This window comes from Lissotriton vulgaris, chromosome 1_2 (assembly GCF_964263255.1).
Source record: "Lissotriton vulgaris chromosome 1_2, aLisVul1.2, whole genome shotgun sequence".
Classification (NCBI taxonomy): Eukaryota; Metazoa; Chordata; class Amphibia; order Caudata; family Salamandridae; genus Lissotriton; species Lissotriton vulgaris.
Window position 1 is genome coordinate 334340956 of NC_141686.1, and position 22065 is coordinate 334363020.

Here is a 22065-nt window from a genome sequence, read left to right on the forward strand (position 1 = left end):
GCAGTGGGAATGAATAATGTTGTAGGTTTTGTGCCCAGCACCTTCCCTGTGTTAAGGTAGATCGGAGTGGGAATAGTATTTATTTAAAAGCCCATTGCGCCGCCGGTGCGTAACTTCCGTTGACGCAACGCCGACACAGTGTGCCTGCCCGTCTTTACGAGACCACTTAAAGTCATGCTGCGTGCCTTTTTTACAGCTTTGTAGATCTGGGCCCCTTTCACGTGAAAGGGGTGTTCCATGGGTGTTGCTGTGGGTGTTCCCACACAACATCCATGGAACCTGGCACATTCCATCATTTACAAATTGTCGTATACCTGTCAGTGCGTCAGAATCCTAGGCCCCCCCAGCAGAGGTGTAGGAGTCGCGCAATAAGGAAACATACTTTTATTTCTCTTAATTGTTTGCTCTTTCTAAGTGCGCTACATACTGCAGCAAACATAGAAGGAGCAGAACTCCATTAAGTATTGTTGTTTTGTAGGAAGGTTTCCCTTCCTGCACAACAACAATCATCCCTGCAACACGGACACCCTTGCACCATGTCGCAAGAGTGTTTGCGAAGATGCGCGACTTTAGTTTGTGCGCCGGAACAGGGGAGGACAGAAATGCACGATATATTGTAGATATGCCACATCCCTGCCCTTTTATCTTGAGTCACGGCAGTGCAGTAGAAATGCTTGCTGCACTGCCGTGCTTCAAAACATAGGACATTCCGCCCTTAGGGCATCACAATGCTGCCGACCTGTCGGACTCTGATTGCTATTACGCTGGTCAGGAGACTACCAACAAGCATGTGGCATTATGTATCACGATGCAATTGCCATGCTGGTGTCGGGGGCATGTTGTGCCCATGGTATAGGGGCGCAGCACATGCCAGCACCGTGCAGCACCTCTTGCACGTCTGTGCACCAGGTGCCATTCACCATGTCATGCATGGGACATGGGGCACTGAGATGAGTGGGGGCACTACATGTGCCCCCCGGGCCACCTTCAGTGGCCTACGATGGCAGGGGGGCCTATTTGGGGCCCTCCATTTACATTTCTGACAACCTTTTCATGATGGGATTTCCCCCACGAAAACGTTGTCAGAAAGGGATACTGAAAGCCCGATGACGTTGCCTTCCTCGGCACTGCTGTTCTATGATCCTGGCAGAGCCAGCAGTCTTTCTGTCCATAGTTTAGGGTGTTGTCACCAGTATCAGAAAAAGGTGTTTGCAATGTTCAACACTCCGCCCATCATCCCCTTTGGTTTTGCTTTGTGCGCCCTTTGTTGGCAGGGTATGCCCAGACGTGGGCCCGTTGCTCACTTTGCCACTGGATTCGAGATAGCCGGGCTGATGACAGCTGATTAGCCAGTAACCGGTCCCAGGATGCTTGTTTCCAGTCCAGGGAAGACATGGCTTGGCAGTTCGGCTGGACTGTTCCCATGAGGCACAGGGTCAGACTGATTTGCATATGGCCATGTCTGAACTGGGGTGGCAGAGTGAGCTAAAGAATGATTATGTATTGAACCCAGATCAGTTGACTGGGAGTGAGTGTTTGCAATGTTCAATACTCCGTCCATCATCCCCTTTAGTTATGCATAAACAATCTCCCCACCACGCAGCCAGCCTGACACCATGGTGCCAGGGTACCGGCGCATGGCAGCAGTTTGTGCACCAGTGCAGGGGAAGCACAGAGATGCGTCATATTGTTCTTAATTTGTTGCATCCCTGGGCTTTGAAAGTGACTCAGTGTGGCACAGCCACACTGCTTGCGGAATGCACAGAGTCACATTCTTATTAAATCTGGCCCGTAGTAGTTTCGAAACACTGCAAACAATGGGACAGATATACAAGCCCCTTGTGCCACTTTTGCGCAACTTTTAACATGGGAAAAGTGACGCCAAACTGGCAAAAGGGGCTTGTAATTCTGCCCCTATGTGTGTAAGTCATAACTTCTGGAGAGACAAATAAAAAAGTGTGCAAAAGCAAAGCGGGACAATTCGAAACACCAACACAAAGACATGTATGAAAAGCATAAATAGAAAAAAGTTTCACAACAAATGAATCAAAGTAGAAAAATTATTACCAATTTTTCAAACAAAGTTCATTGTCGAAAATAGAATAAAAAAAATAATAAAAAAAGTTGAAATGCAAAAAATCTTTAAAAGCACAAACAACAAAAATAAAATATCACATTTGCAGAGGAAAAACCTTGTATCCATTCTCCTCTATGCAAAACTAGACGTTGTTTGCAGAGGGAGTTAGGCTAAATGTTTGCAAAGGGTTAGACACAAGGCCTATCCGGAGTATCCAAATTCCTGAAAACTCACTGAAAAATACAAATGTACCATTACATTATCAATAGGTACGATACAAAGATCTTGATGCGTATTTAAAAAACCCCGAAAATCACCAAAGAATAAAAAAAGTTATTATTAGTTGGTGGAATGAGACAACATCTTCAGTAAAAAAAAAAAGAAAATCATGTTTTTATTAATGGTTTTACTTGAGGCCAGAAACTCATTCACAAATCTTCAGCATCTCAAGTATTTACTAAATGTTCCTCTCAAGTCAGATGCAAAATCCTCAAAACTATTGTACAAAGCTGCAGTAATTCAAGAGGTTACTTATTCCTCTCAAGTCAGGTCCAACTTAAGTTGCAATAGCCATGCAGCGCCTCAAATAGGACTGGAGGTGCCACCTGAGTCAGATGCCAATGCCTGGATATTGTTTCATGAAGCTGAGGTACCAAAAGTGGTTACTAGGTGACCCTCTTGAGTCTAGATACAAGTGCTTCAATGCATACATTTGCATACATACATTTGCTCTTTTAATGATTTGTGCTTGCTTTCAATTGGATAAATATTAATGCCATACGAATACAACAGGAGGGAACGCCTATCGCGCTTAGCCTCTCTCTCCACCAGCCCAAGGGGATCAACCTACGGTAATAAAAGGACTGTCAACCACTGACATTACAAGAGTTATCATGGAGTTCTCGTCCAGATACCTAGTGTATCTGGATGGGCTCAACCTTGGGAGTCAAGGGAACTCTTTTGTTATTGGGTAGGATCCTAGATTTAATCTCCCGGGGGCATAGTGGTGAGTGCGGTTGGACCTCTGACTCCCCTGGCATGCACCTCGGCTGGGGTGCTGGACTTGATATTTGTGCCCCTACTGCTGCACAGAACCCATGTACGCTCTCTTAAGTCATCCTGGTGCACAGGAGAGCCACGGGGATTGTGTGCTTGTGCATGTGAATTTGTGGACATGTATTTGGGTGTTTTTGTACTAGAGCATGTGATTCTTTGTGTGCTCTTGTTGGTACACGCAGATGTTTCTGTATGTGTGCTTATGTCTGTGCGTATGATGGTGTGTGCATGTACTTGAGTGTCTTTGTACTAGAGCATAGGATTGTACATGTGCTTGGGCGTGTGGCTGTTTCTGTATACGTGCTTGTGTGCGCCCTCTGTTTACGTATGAGAGTGTGTGCGCACACTTGTGTGTGCTTGTGCATGTCTGGGCGTGTGATCGTTTGTGTTGTGTGCATGTACCTGTGTGTATGTCCTTGGGTAATTTTGTTCTGGGGCATGTGATTGTATGTGTGCTTGTGTGTGTGTGCGTCTGTGCGTTTATGAGAGTGTGAGCGCATTTGTGTGTGCTTGTACATGTCTGTGCATGTGATGGTGTTTGTGTGTGCATGTACTTGGGTGTTTTTGTACTAGAGCATGGGATTATATGTGTATTTGTGTTTTTGGATGTTTCTGTCTATGTGCTTGTGTGTGTGTGTGTATGTGCGCATATGACGGTGTGTGCCCACATTTGTAGGTGCTTGTGCATGCCTGTGCGGGTGATGATGTGTGAACGCTGGATTTGTTATTCTCTTGCAGCCACTGTCCTGGAAATTGACAATAACTGCTAGATTCCTGACCTTTAAGATGACCACCAGTGTACAGTACAGTCCCCTACCTGACCTCAAGATGGCTTCCATAGTGGTCCCCTCCACGTTTTTTACTTCCCTGGGACAACAATTGAACATTGAACAGACCTTAAACCTATCCCCTAACCTGTTTGCACATCAGGACATGGAACCTGTGGAACTTACCCCAGACTGTAGAGACCAAGCGATCTGGCTGATTGTCCAGTGGAGCTACCATATAGCTAAAGAGGAGATGGGGTGTGGACTCCCCCCCTGTCATCTCCTACCCAGCCGGATCGTGGGCAGATTTTCCCGTCGTCTCTACGTCCTATCTTCCTCCTACCCTTTTACCCTATCCCCTTACCCTTCCTTGCGCCATTCACCCTGTCCCCTATGTTCTTTAAATGCTTTTCCTGATACTTATGTAATTCTTAACTGATATAAATTGCAACATTATTGTTCCTCATGTAAAGCGCTCTGTTTCCTTTGGGTCTAGCCAGCGCTATATAATAACTCATTAATTTAAATATGTTCCCATTTAGCACTCTGTCTCTCTTTGTCTACTTCCCTAGCTCCTATCCCCTCTCCCCTGAATCTCTCACCTCGCCTGCTAGTCTGCCAAGCCCCCTGTCTCTTTTGCCCTTTGACTAAGCACTCCTTCTCCCCTTGATGGGGAAAGATCCAATATTTATACTCTGGAGTCGCAGCAAACCAGCTGAGAGAGTCCACTGTGCCAAGGGAGCCACTCACAGCTGAGGTATGGTATGGCACCCCATGCCAAAGCACTCCCTCTCCCCTTTTTGGGGAAGGATCCAGTTTGTAGGCCTTGGATTCTCAGAGACCCCTCTGAGAGAGTCCACTGCGTAAAGGGAGCCTCTCGCAACAGAGATAGAGAAGTGATATCAATTCCCCTGGGTTCACAGTTTACTGGATTTGGACGTTGTTTGGATTCGTCTACCGTTTTGTGTCTCCTTCGCCCCTCCCCTCCTCTTTCCATGCTGTGTCCTTCACCCTCCTCTTCTCTTTCCTGCCTCATTACCCCTCCCCTGAATCTTTCCCCGTGCCTGCTTTTCCCCTTACGTATTTGTGCTTATTGTTTTATCTCGACCTTACAAGTAACTAGGTTGCAGTGCTCTAATAACTGTGGAACCTTTGTAACGATGGAACCTGTACCTATGATCGGATGCTCATGTAAAGCGCTCTGATACCTCCCGGTCTATCCAGCACTATATAAAACCTTTAAAATATATAAAATAGCCTTCTGCAGAAATCTAGGAATAATAGAGTGATCTACGTCTTTCCATTGTCTTCAAATTAAGGGGCACATGTATATCTTAGTGGAGAGGGAACTCTGGTGCAATGGCAAAGACTATTCTTGCCCATCTGATTTAAATGCAGGCGGGCCATAGTTTGATGATGGTGGCGTTAACTCCATCCCAGCCACTGTGAAACTTCTCCAACAGTCTGACAGAGTAAGGGACCGCCCACGTAATTTAGATAGACAGACATGTCGCGATTTTTCAATGCCCATGAACGCCAAGAAAACATGGAATTAAGAGGCCTTGAAAAGCCTTCACTGCCCCAGTCACTGGGGAGGTACCATCCATGGCGAGGGGGCATTGATTTTTTTATTTCCAAACAGAAAAAACAGCTCTGGTATTTTCTTTTTTGAAAATAGAAAATCATTGTAACTTTGACATGTTTGATGGAGCCATCAACACAGTTGCAATGAAGGGTCAGGAACCTCCTTGATGGGCCAGCAGACATTTCAATATTTAACGGCCACTGTAAGGGTGATGGTGTAATTTACTCTGGCACCCAATCGGAAGGTAGGTCCCCATGCTTAACACATCTGTGAAGAACCTTAGTGTTCAGACAGAATTCCTGAAAAAAAGGGATCTCTGGGCTCGGATTGTCTGCTATAAAATTCAGCACAGTCTAAAGGTGAATGGCCGAGATCTGCAGTATCATTTTCTCTGGGAGAATCTGATCGATATATTGAATAGAGAAACCGATCTTGAACCACCTTGTCTCATTGTCTGATTTTGCCGTCCTATTGTCCGCTCTGACCAGAAATACCCCACACCTTTCAGTGGGTGGGAAAATCCTGACAGATTGAAAGGTAACCATACGGCTTCCAACTCTCCAACTGGAAGGCCAGGTTCCTTGGGATGGCAACCAATAGCCCTGTACTTGAAGACAATCTGTCTGTGCACCTCACCCCAGTGGGCTGGCATTGGTTGTTCTTATTAAAGGAGTCGGAGGTGACTACATTTTGAAATATATCCGCTACCAATGCAGCTCCTTGGCTATTTCTAGAGGCACTAGAATTTGCAGTGAAGAGCCACAGGATTCCAATACATTAAACATTTCTTATGACCTGGTTGAAGTAGACTCTGGCCTAAAGGACCTGAAAAATGGTCTCCACTACATTCTCCTGAACCTGAAACCAGCCTGATGCCATTGGGGGAGTGAGAGATAGTAGTCTTGATACATGAGTCATGACCCTGAATCTTCTGTATCCTCTTGTGTGGAAAAATCACAGGACCCAGATCTGTTAAGCATTTAGCCCAGATGTACACTTGATATTTGCATGGCAGCAGCGGGGATATCTGTGGGTTTCTCGGGAAACAGTGCTCCTTTAACATTAAATGAACCCTCTCTGTGTGATTTTTGTCATGGTTCTCGATGAGGAATAAAATATCCAGTTCTCTGGATACGGTTGGAGAAATATTTCCTTCTGATGAAGCAACTCCATTGGAGGAGCCAAGGCCTTGGTGAGAAGTTTTGGAGCTGATTTTAGCCTAAACAGGAGGAACTTGAAACAAAAGTGGTGATCCCTTATTAAGAATTGAAGGAACCTGTGGTGATTCACATGAGGAAGGATGTGAAAGTATGCATCTTGTAGGTTGCTGGTAGCTAGAAAGTCTCCTCTAGAGGTCATTGGTATTATTCTCTAGAACATGATCATTCTGAAGTGCACTGGATTTACCCACAAGTTGACTTTCTACAGATCCAACATTGGTCTGTAGCCGCCCAAAGCCTTTTGCACTTGGAAGAGATTAGAATAGACAACACGTCCTATTCCATATGGAGGAATCTGGACAATAGCCTAATAATGCTTGTATGAACCACCGCCCAAAGCACCTGCTTCTAGGTGGGATTTTTGGGACAAGACTAGGGATTTTTCCTGAGTCCTGAGGCAAAGAATCAAATGGTATTCAAGAGAGCCTGTCTTGGTAATAATCACGAGCTGGCGGTCTCTGATGTTCTTCCGTACATCGTAAAAGTATAATATCCCCCCCTCCCCTAGTGCGCTCAAATACTCATAGGTGTCTTGGTGCTAGCTCTGCTTTCAATCAAGATGGAGGACACTCTACAAATTGAATAGCCTGGTTTTTAAGGCTTTCGGAAATGCTAAAAGATTTGGGAAAGATTTTAAATTGAGAGGCAGGGAGATCCAGGCTTTGGTGGCTCCGAATGCGAAACTTCTGCCACCCCAGGAGGTTTTGTTAAATCGGGGGATAACCAGATTTTTGGACAGCGCTGATTGCAGAGTAGTTGTTAATATTTGCCAGTTAAGAACATTCTTCAAAAAGCTGGACCCAGAGTATTAAACACTTTTTGGGTGATGCATAAGGCTTTAAAGACGATTCTCTGTGTGACTTTGAGCCAGTGCAGTTTCTAGAGTGCCTTGGATGCTGATTGAAATTTGGTCATTTTCATTAGAAGTCAAGTAGCTGCGTTCTGCACTGGTTGTAATTTATTCAGTAGCCGTAGTTGCACATTGAGGTATCATCTGTTACAGTAGTATTGGATAATTCTTTTATGGTTCTTAGGGCATAAAATGCAGAGGAAACCACTGAGTTTACATGTTCAGTATAGGACAGGTTGTCATCTATTATATGCTACAAGCTACCGTTTTTGTTACTGGGGCCAGGAGTTTCACCACGGTCTCATGGCCACCAGTTTGGGGACCAAAAGGAAATTTGATTACCAAATAGAAGAACCTCCATCTTCCCTGAGTTCAGTTTCAGACAGTTTTTGCTCATCCAACCACTGACTGCTAGTCATGGAATCTCTGTCCTGTTTTAGTGTCATTGTTAGCCATGGAGATGAGTAATAATCAGTTCACTGGTAGCTGGAGGTGGGGTATCATTGGAAAATGTGTTGTACACTTCTATTACCTTGTTTTGGAAAAAGTCAGTTAAGATTTTGCAGAAGTCTTGGATTTTACCTAACTGTTTATTAGTCGGACTGGTAGACAGTTTAACTACCCAATGAAATAGGTCTTTAGTTGGATTTATTGAAGATTGAATCTTTTGTGTGAAGAAGAGTGACAGAAGGTTATGGTAATAGTCAGTATTTCCTGACTCATTCCAGAGCTTTAGAGGATTACTTCAGTTAAAACTTCTTTCCACAAGAGTAATATTAGTCAAAATCCTTCTTAGAAGCATCACGGTGAGCTACAGGATCCACAGGATCTCAACAAACTTTGTAATCATGGAGTCTAACATATCTCCAAACAATTTGAGAATATCAAAAGGAATCTTGAGCAAGCAGATTTCTCTGAAGACAGCTTCCAATACCTCATCCATAAATTTGTTCTTGCCAGTACAACAGCCCCAGAAGTCACTACTTTTAGATTTTAAACTATCCACTGATACATCTTCAAAAAGGTTTACCAGTTTCTACCTTTGCACTAGGAGATATGAAAATTCCATGCACTCCTGGATTGCTACCGACAAAGACCCAAAGTCCCCACAAAGCAGTGAGAAAAGTACGCTGCATAGGCGCTAGCCTTTGGAATCAAATTGTTGGAAACAAATTACTTCTTCAGACAACTATCAACCTTCCCATCTATTGTATCCATCGGTGAACAGTTTTCCGTGTTAACTGCAGTTCGGAAAATCAAGGACACCAAAATAGAATGCCACCTTGACATTACGAGAAAGAACCTCATATGTACCTCTTAATGGATAGGCCGTCTGCAGAAATCTCCAGGTCATAGACTGATCTACTGTAGCAGGGTTTCCGTTCTCCCACAGAACTGTGCATAGAGATCTAGAACCTCAGTGAGTTAGGATGATCCAAAACTCATCTCAGTGTCAGAAATCCCCTTACCTAGCTAGCTACAGTGTCTCATGGATCATTATGGAATGATCCATGTCTTAGACAAACCAGAACATGAACTTTAGAATACCTCAGGAATCGTGGAACACATGAACACTCTTTCGTTATATAATCATTTCAAACCAAAACTGAGAGTCAAAGAACACAAGTGCAAGTTTGAAATATTTATTATTCAATGCAAAGTTCTCAAACGCAGTATCTTGTATAATACCAAAATGCAGATTATAAAAATCAGAGTCAGCAGCATAGTCACTAATCCATAGTAAGCAAAAGGTGCTAGCATGTTATAATGCAAATTCTATAGAAATCTATATCACCTATATTTCGCGCACCCTATCTAGCATATTATTTTATATCTAAGAAGGTCTCATTCGGGCTTTAGCAGGGTGGCCCCATACCTCTCAATGTCAGTAGGAGCAGATCACATCAACAGCTACCAGCTCTCTTCATGCGCAGCACCAAGTGTGTGTTTGTTCATTCCGTGTAACTCTATCTTAAACCCGCGTAGAGCCCAAAATGTTGGCATCAACAATATTTGTGTTATGTCTAATGTGGTGCGAGGATCAAGCCTCCCAGCAACCTTGTGTTAGGTTAATTTTAGAGTGTGCAGCTCTCAGTGTGCAGACAGTTGTACCAAGTGTACCAGGCAAAGCTGATAGCATAGAAATAACATATTATTCTCAAATAAACCACCTCACCGCTTCTAGGGTGAAAGCGACAACAACAAGTATGTGTCGTGTGCAAAACTGAAGACGAAGGAAAAAAGGCTGTTTAAACATGTAATGCACTCATGCTAACTTAACGCAATATATGTAACGAAGTATCCATATGACACCCCCCCCATTGGTCCGAGCACCGTAAAACATAAGGGAAAAGGCAATACTAAATCAGATACAAAAATTGAAAGCAAAGTTCAATAATCTTGAGCTAAAATAAGCTAAAAATGTGTATGAATGAATATGTATGAATGCCTACAGTGGCCTCAAGTCTAAAAATAAAAACAAAACTTTCGAACCAAAAGTTATCTGCCAGGTCTCAAAAATATGAAATGTAGGACCAGGCCGCATCAATTCAAATGTCTGTAAGAGAAAAAACAAGGCACTTATCCGATATCCAAAGTCATGTGCCACATTGACGTTATCCTCAGCGACATCACGTGATTGAACTCTCCATCAGCTGAACACAGTCCATTCCTCCAATCCAACGAGGGGAAAGTCATATTTCACAACAAAGCACTCCTCCCAGGCATGTCATGATTGGAAAGTATATGCAAAGAAAGTTGCAACAGCCTCCAGTATAAAATCACTGCCATCATCCGAAAATAGTTCAGCAATCCAATTTAGCAATGGGAAAGAACATACGTGCTCCTCCAGCATCGGATCCTCCTGTAACGTCAGAGGACAACTCGGTGGGTTCACCAGATCGCTGTGTGTCAGAAAGGCATCCGCCGCTGCAGAGATCTCCCATTGGCCCAGAACTCCATTTATCGCTGCCAAGGCCATAACTCTCTCGCCAGAACAGATCAGCTCGTGAGCCACCACGGGACGCATTAGCTGATCAAAATCGACGTCAGGAGCAGTCCTCAAGCATAGGCACAAATCAATGGCCCAATCGAACTCGCAGCTCAGGCAGTGAAACACAGGTTGGACACACGTGAAGTCGGTGAACCGAAATGACAATCTATAGGCCGTGCTTAATGCTGCAAGCGGCAAAGTTCCATAGTAATTGAGCATCCGATTACGGCCCACGTTGGGCGCCATGTAGCAGGGTTTCCGTTCTCCCACAGAACTGTGCATAGAGATCTAGAACCTCAGTGAGTTAGGATGATCCAAAACTCATCTCAGTGTCAGAAATCCCCTTACCTAGCTAGCTACAGTGTCTCATGGATCATTATGGAATGATCCATGTCTTAGACAAACCAGAACATGAACTTTAGAATACCTCAGTAATCGTGGAACACATGAACACTCTTTCGTTATATAATCATTTCAAACCAAAACTGAGAGTCAAAGAACACAAGTGCAAGTTTGAAATATTTATTATTCAATGCAAAGTTCTCAAACGCAGTATCTTGTATAATACCAAAATGCAGATTATAAAAATCAGAGTCAGCAGCATAGTCACTAATCCATAGTAAGCAAAAGGTGCTAGCATGTTATAATGCAAATTCTATAGAAATCTATATCACCTATATTTCGCGCACCCTATCTAGCATATTATTTTATATCTAAGAAGGTCTCATTCGGGCTTTAGCAGGGCGGCCCCATACCTCTCAATGTCAGTAGGAGCAGATCACATCAACAGCTACCAGCTCTCTTCATGCGCAGCACCAAGTGTGTGTTTGTTCATTCCGTGTAACTCTATCTTAAACCCGCGTAGAGCCCAAAATGTTGGCATCAACATTATTTGTGTTATGTCTAATGTGGTGCGAGGATCAAGCCTCCCAGCAACCTTGTGTTAGGTTAATTTTAGAGTGTGCAGCTCTCAGTGTGCAGACAGTTGTACCAAGTGTACCAGGCAAAGCTGATAGCATAGAAATAACATATTATTCTCAAATAAACCACCTCACCGCTTCTAGGGTGAAAGCGACAACAACAAGTATGTGTCGTGTGCAAAACTGAAGCCGAAGGAAAAAAGGCTGTTTAAACATGTAATGCACTCATGCTAACTTAACGCAATATATGTAACGAAGTATCCATATGACACTACTTCATTCCATTATCTCAGGATTAAGGGCGAAATGTATGTCTTGGTGGAGACTGAACTTAGAGATGTCTTTTAGTCTTGTATCATATTTGTATGAACTTGAAGAGGTCTTATGGTTTTGTACCAGGTTTGGATGAACATGAGGATGTCCCCTGGTTTTGTACAAGGATGAACTTGTGGATGTCATCCAGCTTTTGGTTCTGCATGATATGATCATCTTTCATGGGTGGGTCAGATTTCATAGCGTTATTGTGACTTGTTTTCATTTTGTTGGGGAGTGATATCGTTTTTGAGAGGGTTTCTGATTGCTCTCTGTGGTCTACCTACATTAGAAAGGTGCTAATGATTCAAAATCTTCTTACCATTTAGGAGTATGGTTAGAAGTGGAGATCTTTATGCTGTGCAAGGTTTGCTTGTAGTCATGGCTGTGCATATGGCATGCAATTTTGTTAGCTGGTTGTGTGTATACCTTCCCAAATCCACTACATGGTGTCCAAGGTGTCTTCCTATGTCTTTGAGACTGGCGGTACATTAAAGCTTTCACACATCTATCTTTGTCTTTTCGAAGGTGCTCTGTGTTTAATGTGTGTGACACTTTCTTATTGCTGCTAGAGGATGTCTGATCAGTTTGTGTGTGACACCTATTTGTAGCTGTGCAAGGATGCCCGATTGTTCAATGTGTATGTGGCACTTTCTTGTGGCTGGGAGAGTATGCCCGATTGTTCAATGTGTGCATGACACCTTCTTGTAGCTGGGATTGAATATCTTATAGTTCAATTTATGTGTGAAACCTGATTGTAGCTAGGAGAGGAAATCTGATTCTTCAGTTTGTGTATGATACCCACTTGTAGCCGGGACATAATGTCTGATTGTTCAGTCTGCGTGTGACACCAACTTGTCGCTGGAAGAGGATGTCTGATGGTTCAAAGTCTGTGTGACACCCACTTGCAGCTGGGAGAGGATATCTGATTGTTCAATATACATGTGACTCCCACTGGGAGAAGATGTCTGATTGTTAAATGTGTGTGTAATACCCACTTGTAGCTGGAAGAGGATGCCTGATTGTTCAATGTAGGTGTAACACCCACTAGAAGAAGATGTCTGATTGTTAAATGTGTGTGCAATACCCACTTGTAGCTGGGATGGGATCCCTTGATTGTTCAATGGATGTGTGACAACAACTAGGTGTGGCTAAGAGAGGAGGTCTTGAGGCTGATGTATTTAAGTGTACTATCCCACAGGATACTACTTGCAGTACCACAAGCAAGACTTAGTACGCTACCAAGACCATGTGTGGGTGTGGTGCAAATATGGGTACATTTTAAGTGTAGTCTAATTACAAAGGAACAAAGTAATGCTCATGCTCAGTGGGACAGGATTAAGAGAAGGGTGTTTGACTTGCCAGCATCAGCGTGGTCTTCCCCAAACATTTTGCATGCTTTCCTCATAGTTTTGCTGATTCTTTTGTTAGCCTTAGGACTCTGAGCACTTTACCACTGCTAAACAATAATAAAGTGCATGTGTTCTCTTCCCTAAATACGGTTTAATGGATGTATCCATAATTGGCACATTTCATTTACTTGTAAATTCATAGTACTGTGCACTACATTGTGCAAATCAAATGTGGGACTGCAGCACTACTTGGTCCACCCACATTAAACATGTCTCAGGCATGCCACAGAAAAGCCTGTCTGTACAGTTTACACTGCCATGTCGACCTGACATTTTAAATCCATTGCCAAGCCTTAAACTCTCCTTTTATTATATGTAAATCACCCCAGGTAGTCCTAAGGTGTTCCATAGGGCAGGATGCTATGTATGTAAAAAAGAACATGTACTTTTATGTTTTACATGTCCTGGTAGTAAACCATATCCAAACTTATTTTTCACTACTGAGAGGCATACCCCTCTCATATCTTAACATTGGGGATTCCTTATTATATTTAATAAGCAGTAATTCCTAATTGAGAGAGGGTAGAGCTATCATGTTGGGTACCTGTGGAATGGTAATGATAAATCCTCGTTACTTTATAAAGTTAGATATTTTATTACTATTTCAAAAATGGCACTTTTAGAAAGTTAGACATTTTTCTGCTCCTAGCAATTTGGTGTCTGCTGCCTATTTCTGTTCACTGGCTGGGCTGGGTGACACCTGCCTTTGTATATTCCCTCTAGACAGCCACACACAAAGGAAGCCTGGGTGTGACTTCATGTATCTCCCTGGGAGGATGGGGGTAGATGCTGGCCACACGTTCACACTTACACCTAAATATGCAGTTTCTGTCCACATACAAAGGACTGTCTACTAAGCATGGGCTGAAAATGTCTTTCCGCTCGCGGAATTTGTGGATTTTCCGCGATTTCGAGATTCCCTGCGAATCTCGCGAAATCGCTGTAAAATTCGAGAATCAGCGGAGGGGAATTTTCAGCCAAGCACTTACAGGGTTACAGCAGCAAGTGCAAAAGTTGAAGCAAATTTTTTGTAACAGTTTACAAAAGGGTTACAAAGAAATTAACTTCAACTTGGGCACCTGCTGCTGTAAGCCTGTAAGTGCTTCCTGGCGCCTCGTTGCCTAATTGCAACTATTCTCTGACCCTGCTCTGACCCTTGAAGAAGGGTCAGGGAATAGTTACAAGTAGGCAATGAGGCGCCTGTCACGAAAACTAAACCTCAACAGGAAGCACTGACAGATATAAAAACAAGCATTTGCAATGCAATAGGTCTCGCATTAGGAAAGTTTGAGCTATTGGTCTTGTAAATGACAATTTGTTTTATATATGTGTTGGTTTTGTAAATAGCTTAATTAATAGCTTTGTAGTTTACAATGCCAATAGTTACAACTTTTGCAAATGTGACACCTATAGCATTTGTAATGCAACATGTTTTGTATTTACGTGACTAAGCTGTATTGATATTACAAATTACAATCGCTTTTAATTTTTTAAAATAATTAATACTTAAATAAAAGTGATTTTAATTTATAATGGCAATAGCTTAAACTTTTGCAAATAACCTTTGTGAAGATTATGTTCAGTGTATTTTATTGTGATGAAAATCCAAGAACAGAAGTGAAATATTAACATCTTTTTGTGACATTTGTAATAAAGTTTGAAACATTGAGAGAACATATTTGAACCAGTTGTTGTTGAATGGTTGTGCAGATTAATGCTGGGGTGGCGCTGAGTGGTGCTGTGGTGGTGCTGAGTGATACTGGGATGGTGCTGAGTGATGCTAGGGTGGTGCTGAGTGGTGCTGTGGTGGTGCTGAGTCACGCTGTGGTGGTGCTGAGTGATGCTGTGATGGTGCTGAGTGGTGCTGTGGTGGTGCTGAGTGATAATGTGGTGGTGCTGAGTGATGCTGTGGTGGTGCTGAGTGATGCTGTGGTGACGCTGAGTGGTGCTGTGGTGGTGCTGGTTGGTGCTGTGGTGGTGCTGAGTGGTGCTGTTGTGGTGCTGAGTGATAATGTGGTGACGCTGAGTGACACTGTGGTGGCGCTGAGTGATGTTGTGGTGGCGCTGAGTGGTGCTGTGGTGGTTCTGAGTGGTGCTGTGGTGGTGCTAAGTGATGCTGTGTTGGTGCTGAGTGGTGCTGTGGTGGTGCTGAGTGATGCTGTGGTGGTGCTGAGTGGTGCTGTGGTGGTGCGGAGTGATAATATGGCAGTGCTGAGTGATGCTGTGGTGGTGCTGAGTGATGCTGTGGTGGCACTGAGTGGTGTTGTGGTGGTGCTGGGTGATGCTGTGCTGGTGCTGAGTGATGCTGTGGTGGTGCTGAGTGGTGCTGTGGTGGTGCTGAGTGATAATGTGGTGGTGCTGAGGGATAATGTGGTGGTGCTGAGTGATGCTGGGGTAGCGCTGAGTGATGATGTGGTGATGCAGAGGGCAGAAAGGCACAAAAAGCAGTCTAACAAAGGGCAGAAGGGCAGAAAAACAAGGAAAAAACGAGTCTAACAGAGGGCAGAAGGGCACAAGAAACCAGTCTAACAGAAGATAGAAGGGCAGAAAAACAAGGGAAAAACGAGTCTAACAGAGGGCAGAAGGGCACAAAAAACGAGTCTAACGTAGCAGAAAGGCACAAAAACGAGTCTAACAGAGGGCAGACGGGCACAAAAAAAAAGTCTAACAGGGGACAGAAGGGCAGAAAAACAGGGGAAAAACGAGTCTAACAGAGGGCAGAATGAATCCCACCCTGCGTGTTTGTCCACGAAGACGCCACCTTTTTGTGCAATACCTCTACTCAACTGGAGTACTTTCTACTGTCTAATCAGTAAGTGCTCCCTCGTTGGCTAAATGTATAGGGGCAGATTTACAATAACTGGTGCATCCCCAGGGATGCGCCAGTTATTGTGCGCCGCAGCTCCGCCACCCATGGTGCGCCGCATTTACAAAGCAGGGCACAATGTGGCAAAAACAGCACAGATGCGTCACGCATCTGTGCCGTAAAAGCAGCGCATTGCTGGATATACGTCGCGCTTGCGACGCAGCTCCAGCAATGCTCTGGGGGGCCCTATATCTCCAATGCTGCATCAAGTCTTGCGCCTGCTTCAAGCAGGAGCAGGGTTTTGACGCAGCATTGGCCTAAAAGTGACTGAGTGAAATCTTGTAGATTTCACTCAGCCACTTTTAGGAGGCGTTCCTGCGCAGGAACGCCTACTGATGGCGCAGGGCTTTACAATGTGACGCATCTCTCAGAATCATCACGTTGTTAATATCCAGCACCATGGCGCATCTTTTGTGCTGCTGCTGCGTCACAAAAGGTCTCGGTAGAGGGTGACTATCATGAACCAGAGGGTGGCAGTGATAAACCAGAGGGTGACAGTGATGAACCAGAGGGTGGCAGGGGTGAACCAGAGGGTGACAGTGCTAAACCAGAGGGTGGCAGTGCTGAACCAGAGGGTGGCAGGGGTGAACCAGAGGATGGCAGGGGTGAACCAGAAGATGGCAGGGGTGAACTAGAGTGTGGCAGTGATGAACCAGATGGTGGCAGGGGTGAACCAGAGGGCGGCAGTGGTGAACCAGAGGGTGGCATGGGTGAACCAGAGGGTGGCAGTGGTGAACCAGAGAGTGGAAATGGTGAACCAGAGGGTGGCAGTGCTGAACCAGAGGGTGACAGTGGTTAAACAGAGGGTGGCAGTGGTGAACCAGAGGTCCTGTGATGAACCAGAGGGTGGCAGTGGTGAACCAGAGGGTGGCAGTGGTGAGCCAGAGGGTGACAGAGGTGAACCAGAGGGTGGCAGTGATGAACCAGAGGGTGGCAGTGGTGAACCAGAGGGTGGCAGTGGTGAACCAGAGGGTGGCAGGGATGAACCAGAGGGTGGGAGGGGTGAACCAGAGGGTGGCAGTGGTGAACCAGAGGGTGGCAGTGATGAACCAGAGGGTGGCAGTGCTGAACCAGATGGTGCTGTGCCCATACACGACTGCATGGGTAACTTCGCCATGCAAGCGGCCCGCGAACACGCAAAAAGCCCTGCGAACACGCAAAAAACCCCACGAACACGCAAAAAAATCCGCCATTTCGCACAAATTTGCGGATTTTGCGGATTGCGAATTCGATTTCGTAAATTTTGCCCATACTTACTGTTTATCCCCCTGTAGTGCGTCCGGAGCCAGGGCAGGATGAAAGGACCTCTGTGTACTTCAAAGACCCTTCTTTGAAATCACCCCCATTTCAAAGACACAACTAGGTATAAGTACTAGACATTTGACCCTACCAAATTGGTACACTTCTCGATGTATCTACTCTGCTAAGCAAAAGAATTGCTGTGCTTAAGGACTGCCACTCTGCTGGACTGGTGCTCTAGAAGACTGCTGCCTTGCTGTGCTGCCCGGCTGTCTGCTGGTCTACCTGCCTGAACCTTCATCATCTGAACCCAGAGTAAGTCCAAGGGCTAGCTAACTAGCCTCCTGTTTTAAGACTCAGAGACATCAAAGTCTTCCATCCTGCTCCTGTGCCTGGTTCATTGGAAGTATAACCAGGTGCTTGCACCAGCCGAATATATGCATCCTCTGCTATCAGAGCAGAATCGACTCATTACTGCTATTGCAGGAACAGAATCAGCGCATTGCACTTGAAACCAGCGCATCACTATCAGAACCACTGCATCACTGCCACTGCAGAGATACCGTTGACTTATCACCTTGACTACGTGGAGATACCCTGAACATCGGCTTCAGAACCAACGCATCTCGGAACTGGGGATTTGACTTTGAAACCAGGCCATCGCCATTGTTGCATGGGAAAAATCGCTGCATCGCTGAGACTGCTGGATTTACACTGATGCATCGCTTAGCTGCTCCCCACATCTCTCTGTTTGTGACAAGAATGAAGATACTTTTGTTCAGCGGGCCTTGTGTGGCTCTTGTACTCCATTGCGGTTGGCCTGAACTCTTAACTAAGTGCTATTTTCACTTCTATTATTTTAAAAATTCAAATCTTGACTTTTACTTTTTGGATTTTTCTCAAGCTGGTCTTGCTTTATTTAATAAATTAAGAAATACTTTTCCAACAAACTTTAGATTCTTTTTGTGTGGTGTTTTTACTATTTTTACTGTTTGAGGCGTTGCACACGCATGTTGCACATTGTCTCTTATGTTAATCCTGGCTATTCAGTGAAAAGCTGCCAGAGGGTGAGCACATGTTAATTTAGGGTGTGTTTGTGACTTACCCTGACTAGGTTTGTGGTACCTGCTTGGACAGGCTGTGTATACCTCTCCCAACAAAAATCAATTTCTGACATTGGTGATCAGTGGTGAGGATAGGACTTGTGTTTGTGCATTGCATACAGTAATTGATGGACACTACCAATCCAGACCAGCACGAGTTTACTTTCATTTTCACAGATTAACACTTTTAGATTTAAAAAAGGTTTCCTGATTCCCATCTTCCTGCTGTGTCTGTGACCTCATCTGCTAAGATGGGGTTTGAGCTGGCCGACCTAGAGAGCTACACTGTGGCCCGGCTCAATGGGGATTTGTCAGGAGAAGAGGGTGCTTACCAAAAGAGCACTATGAAAGCTGAGCTCAAAAGGATCTGAGAGCAGGGGCAGAGACCCATCAGACCCACACAGACAATGAGGAGGACGGGTCAGAATTGGAGGAAGTATTTGAGCAGGACCTACCTGAGGGTCTTGACAAGTGACCTGCTGAGGAGGTGGAAACATCTTCCCAGGATTGGCAATCCGCTCTAATGCAGGGAGCAGTGTGTGATCCAGGAACCTGTTCCCAGATGTGCTGGAGGGCAGGAGGAAGGAGAGAACGCTTAAGTTTGAGCTTGCAAAAATAGAGAAAGAGCAAAAACTTAAATATTGGAGAAGGATCAAGCTCTGGAAGAAAAGAGGCTGGTCTTGTAGGAAGAGAGATTGGCCCATGTGCTAAGCCTTAGAGAGCTATACATTAGAGCAATGCAAGTAGAGTGCTGCAGTAACAGTGGCAACGTGTATGCCTGTAAGAGTAAAAATTCCCCTCATGAATAAGTGACTGCCGTCTTTTAAAGATGTATTAATTTCGTGGAACTACGCGATCGAAATCGCTGAATGTAAGTGAAGCATTACCTTGTTCCTTTAAAACATGGTAGTCTCTTCAAATCAAATAACTTTATTCACATTTGATATATGCATAAAAGTACAGACCAAAATTATCCTAATGCCATTTGATCAATAAAAGGTTTTAAATCAATTAATAATTAATATTATACTTTACTGCAGTCACTTATTAGTCATGAGTGGAATTTATACTCTTACAGACATACGTGTTACAAGAAAGCAACTTGAAGTATCGAACTGCGGATTAGAGAGGTTTGACTGACAGCCCACACACATTAAATAATCTATCAACATTATGAACATACTGGGAAAGAAGATTTAAAGTAGGTGATTTGCCATTTACTGCAAGTGATATGGTCCTAGGTGACCTTGGAGGACAGGATGTAATTCTACATATTTTATTTTTTGAGGAACAATGAACGTGTAGATAAAGAAGGAACAAGATACTGTCAGTGGGTCATGTTTATTTTTTTTGTGTTTCATGTTTTGAATATTATATGCAATAACAATACACAATATTGATAAATACACGGAAGGGATGGTAAATCAGATCAGTAAATGAGTTGTATTTTTCAAATGATCATCAGGTGAGTAATTAACAGGAATCATGTTGATGTGTTAAATATCTACTGAATGGATTACAGTAGTATATTGATGTTCTTTTGTTCCAAAGAACAAATTAAACCTCCTGATGAAGTACTACTGAGTTCAAAATGCTTTGAGGAATTGGACCTAGACATTAAATATTAAAGGAAAGAAAGGAATGGGTAATTTGAAGATTAAACACTCAATAAATTTGACTTTTGCATGATTAAAAGAGTTGGAGGATTCACTTAACATTATATGGTTTATATTTGAAGAACGATTGACCGCACAAGGGGACACATAGGAGTGCCAGGTTGACATTCCAATTGGTCTATGCAATGGAAGAGTAAACAACATTGAAGAGACTCATTGAGAGACACCCCATGACAACCCAATTAGATTACATTTGAGGCAGTTGGAATAAAAACAGGGGAGTGCACAGATTAATACTGGTACATGTTGGACAAATACTTTACTCATTGCCTCTCAAGTTAAGCCTCACTGCTCTGTACCTAGCTACCAGAGGGTGAGCACAGGCTAATTTAGGTCGTGTTTGTGATTTACCCTGCCTAGGACTGTGGTTCCTGGTTGTACAGGGTGCATACCTCTTCCAACCAAAAACTCTATTTCTAAGATGGGTTGTCAGATAGGTACAGTGATACCCACCAAAGAGAGGCCTGAGTTTTTTTCTAGAATAAATATATTTAGAATTCCTGTTTGCGGGTTTTTTGATGTACCTTAGTCTGTTGAAACTTTTAGTGGGGATGCGCTGTGTTACCAACATGGCATGCGCTCTCGACACCTACATGTAAGCATGAATTAATAACACTTACATTAATGCTTGAATTGATGTTGCAGACCAATATTTAAGTCTAAACATTGCTTTTTGTCCTTTCAAACATGGCAGATGGGGCGTGTGAATCAAACCTTGGTGACAGAGTTCATCTTCATGTCCTTCACAAACGCCCGCGAGCTGCAGATCGGTCTCTTCCTGCTCTTCTCCCTTCTCTACAGTATAATTTTTCTGGGGAACATCAGTATCATTCTACTGGTCCAGGTAGACAGCTGCCTCCATAAACCAATGTACTTCTTTCTCTGCACTTTGTCTTTCTTTGAGTTCTGCTATACCTGCAGCGTGGTGCCGAAGATGTTGGTCAATTTACTTGTTACCAATCCAACCATCTCCATTGTCGGCTGTTCATTGCAGATGTTCTTCTTTATCTCTCTGGGAAGTGCTGACTGTTTCCTTCTTGCAGTGATGTCATATGACCGGTACGTTGCCATCTGCAACCCCTTGCGTTATAGCACAATCATGACCATGCAGCTATGCTTTAAATTTGTAGCTGTCTCCCTGGCCGTCAGCTCTTTGCTGTGCATGACACTGGTCATCCTTATATTCCGCTTACCGTTCTGTGGGGATAACCACATCCAGCATTTCTTCTGTGAAATCCCTGTGGTGCTGAAGCTTGCTTGCTTGGATACATCAGTCCATGAGGTTTCGGTCTTCATCGTGGGTGTCCTAGTCTTGATTATCCCATTTCTGCTCATTAGCATCTCCTATACCAGGATCATCTCATCAGTGTTGGGAATCCGCTCCACTGAGGGCCGACGCAAAGCTTTCTCCACCTGCACATCCCACCTGACTGTCGTTCTGCTGCAGTATGGCGTGGTCAGCTTCACCTACTTGCGCCCCAAGTCGCTTCACTCTCCAGAACAGGACAGACTGGTCTCGCTTGTGTATGTCTTCGGGACTCCTCTGTTGAATCCACTCATTTATACTCTAAGAAACAAGGAAATGAAGGCATCCTTGAGAAAGGTGTTAAGCCACAAATGGTCTTCTTCTGTTTGGTGATGGGTTACAAAGAACTGAGTGACAAACACAGTGCACCCATGCATAAGGTAAGTCACCGAGGCTTGAGGAATGGAATATGTGGATACGGTGCTACACAGTTTAGCTAATTGCTGGCACCCAGATGAAGATCTGCTTAAGCCGTCATATCCATATGTTTTTATGGTCCTCCCACTTTGCCCAAGGAGAAGGAAAGGGACAAGGAGGACCCAGCAAGGAGATTTGAAAAGAAGGTCATTGAGGCTTTTCCAGAAAGAGATGAGGCATGGTGATTGGTAAATTGGTGCAGAAGATTTCCAGCTCTAATGAAAATCTTATGAACAAGCTTGTGTTAGTGTTTGGGACTTCTTTGCT

At 44.0% G+C, this 22065-nt stretch overlaps 1 protein-coding gene across 1 annotated transcript; it reads left to right on the plus strand.

The window, feature by feature from the left end:
- Positions 1-20769: 20769 nt before the first annotated feature.
- Positions 20770-21714, plus strand: LOC147736686 (olfactory receptor 10Q1-like). The gene has a single exon (XM_086952668.1). It carries the CDS (start codon positions 20770-20772, stop codon positions 21712-21714), a length of 945 nt encoding a protein of 314 aa, XP_086808794.1.
- The last annotated feature ends 351 nt before the right edge of the window (positions 21715-22065 follow it).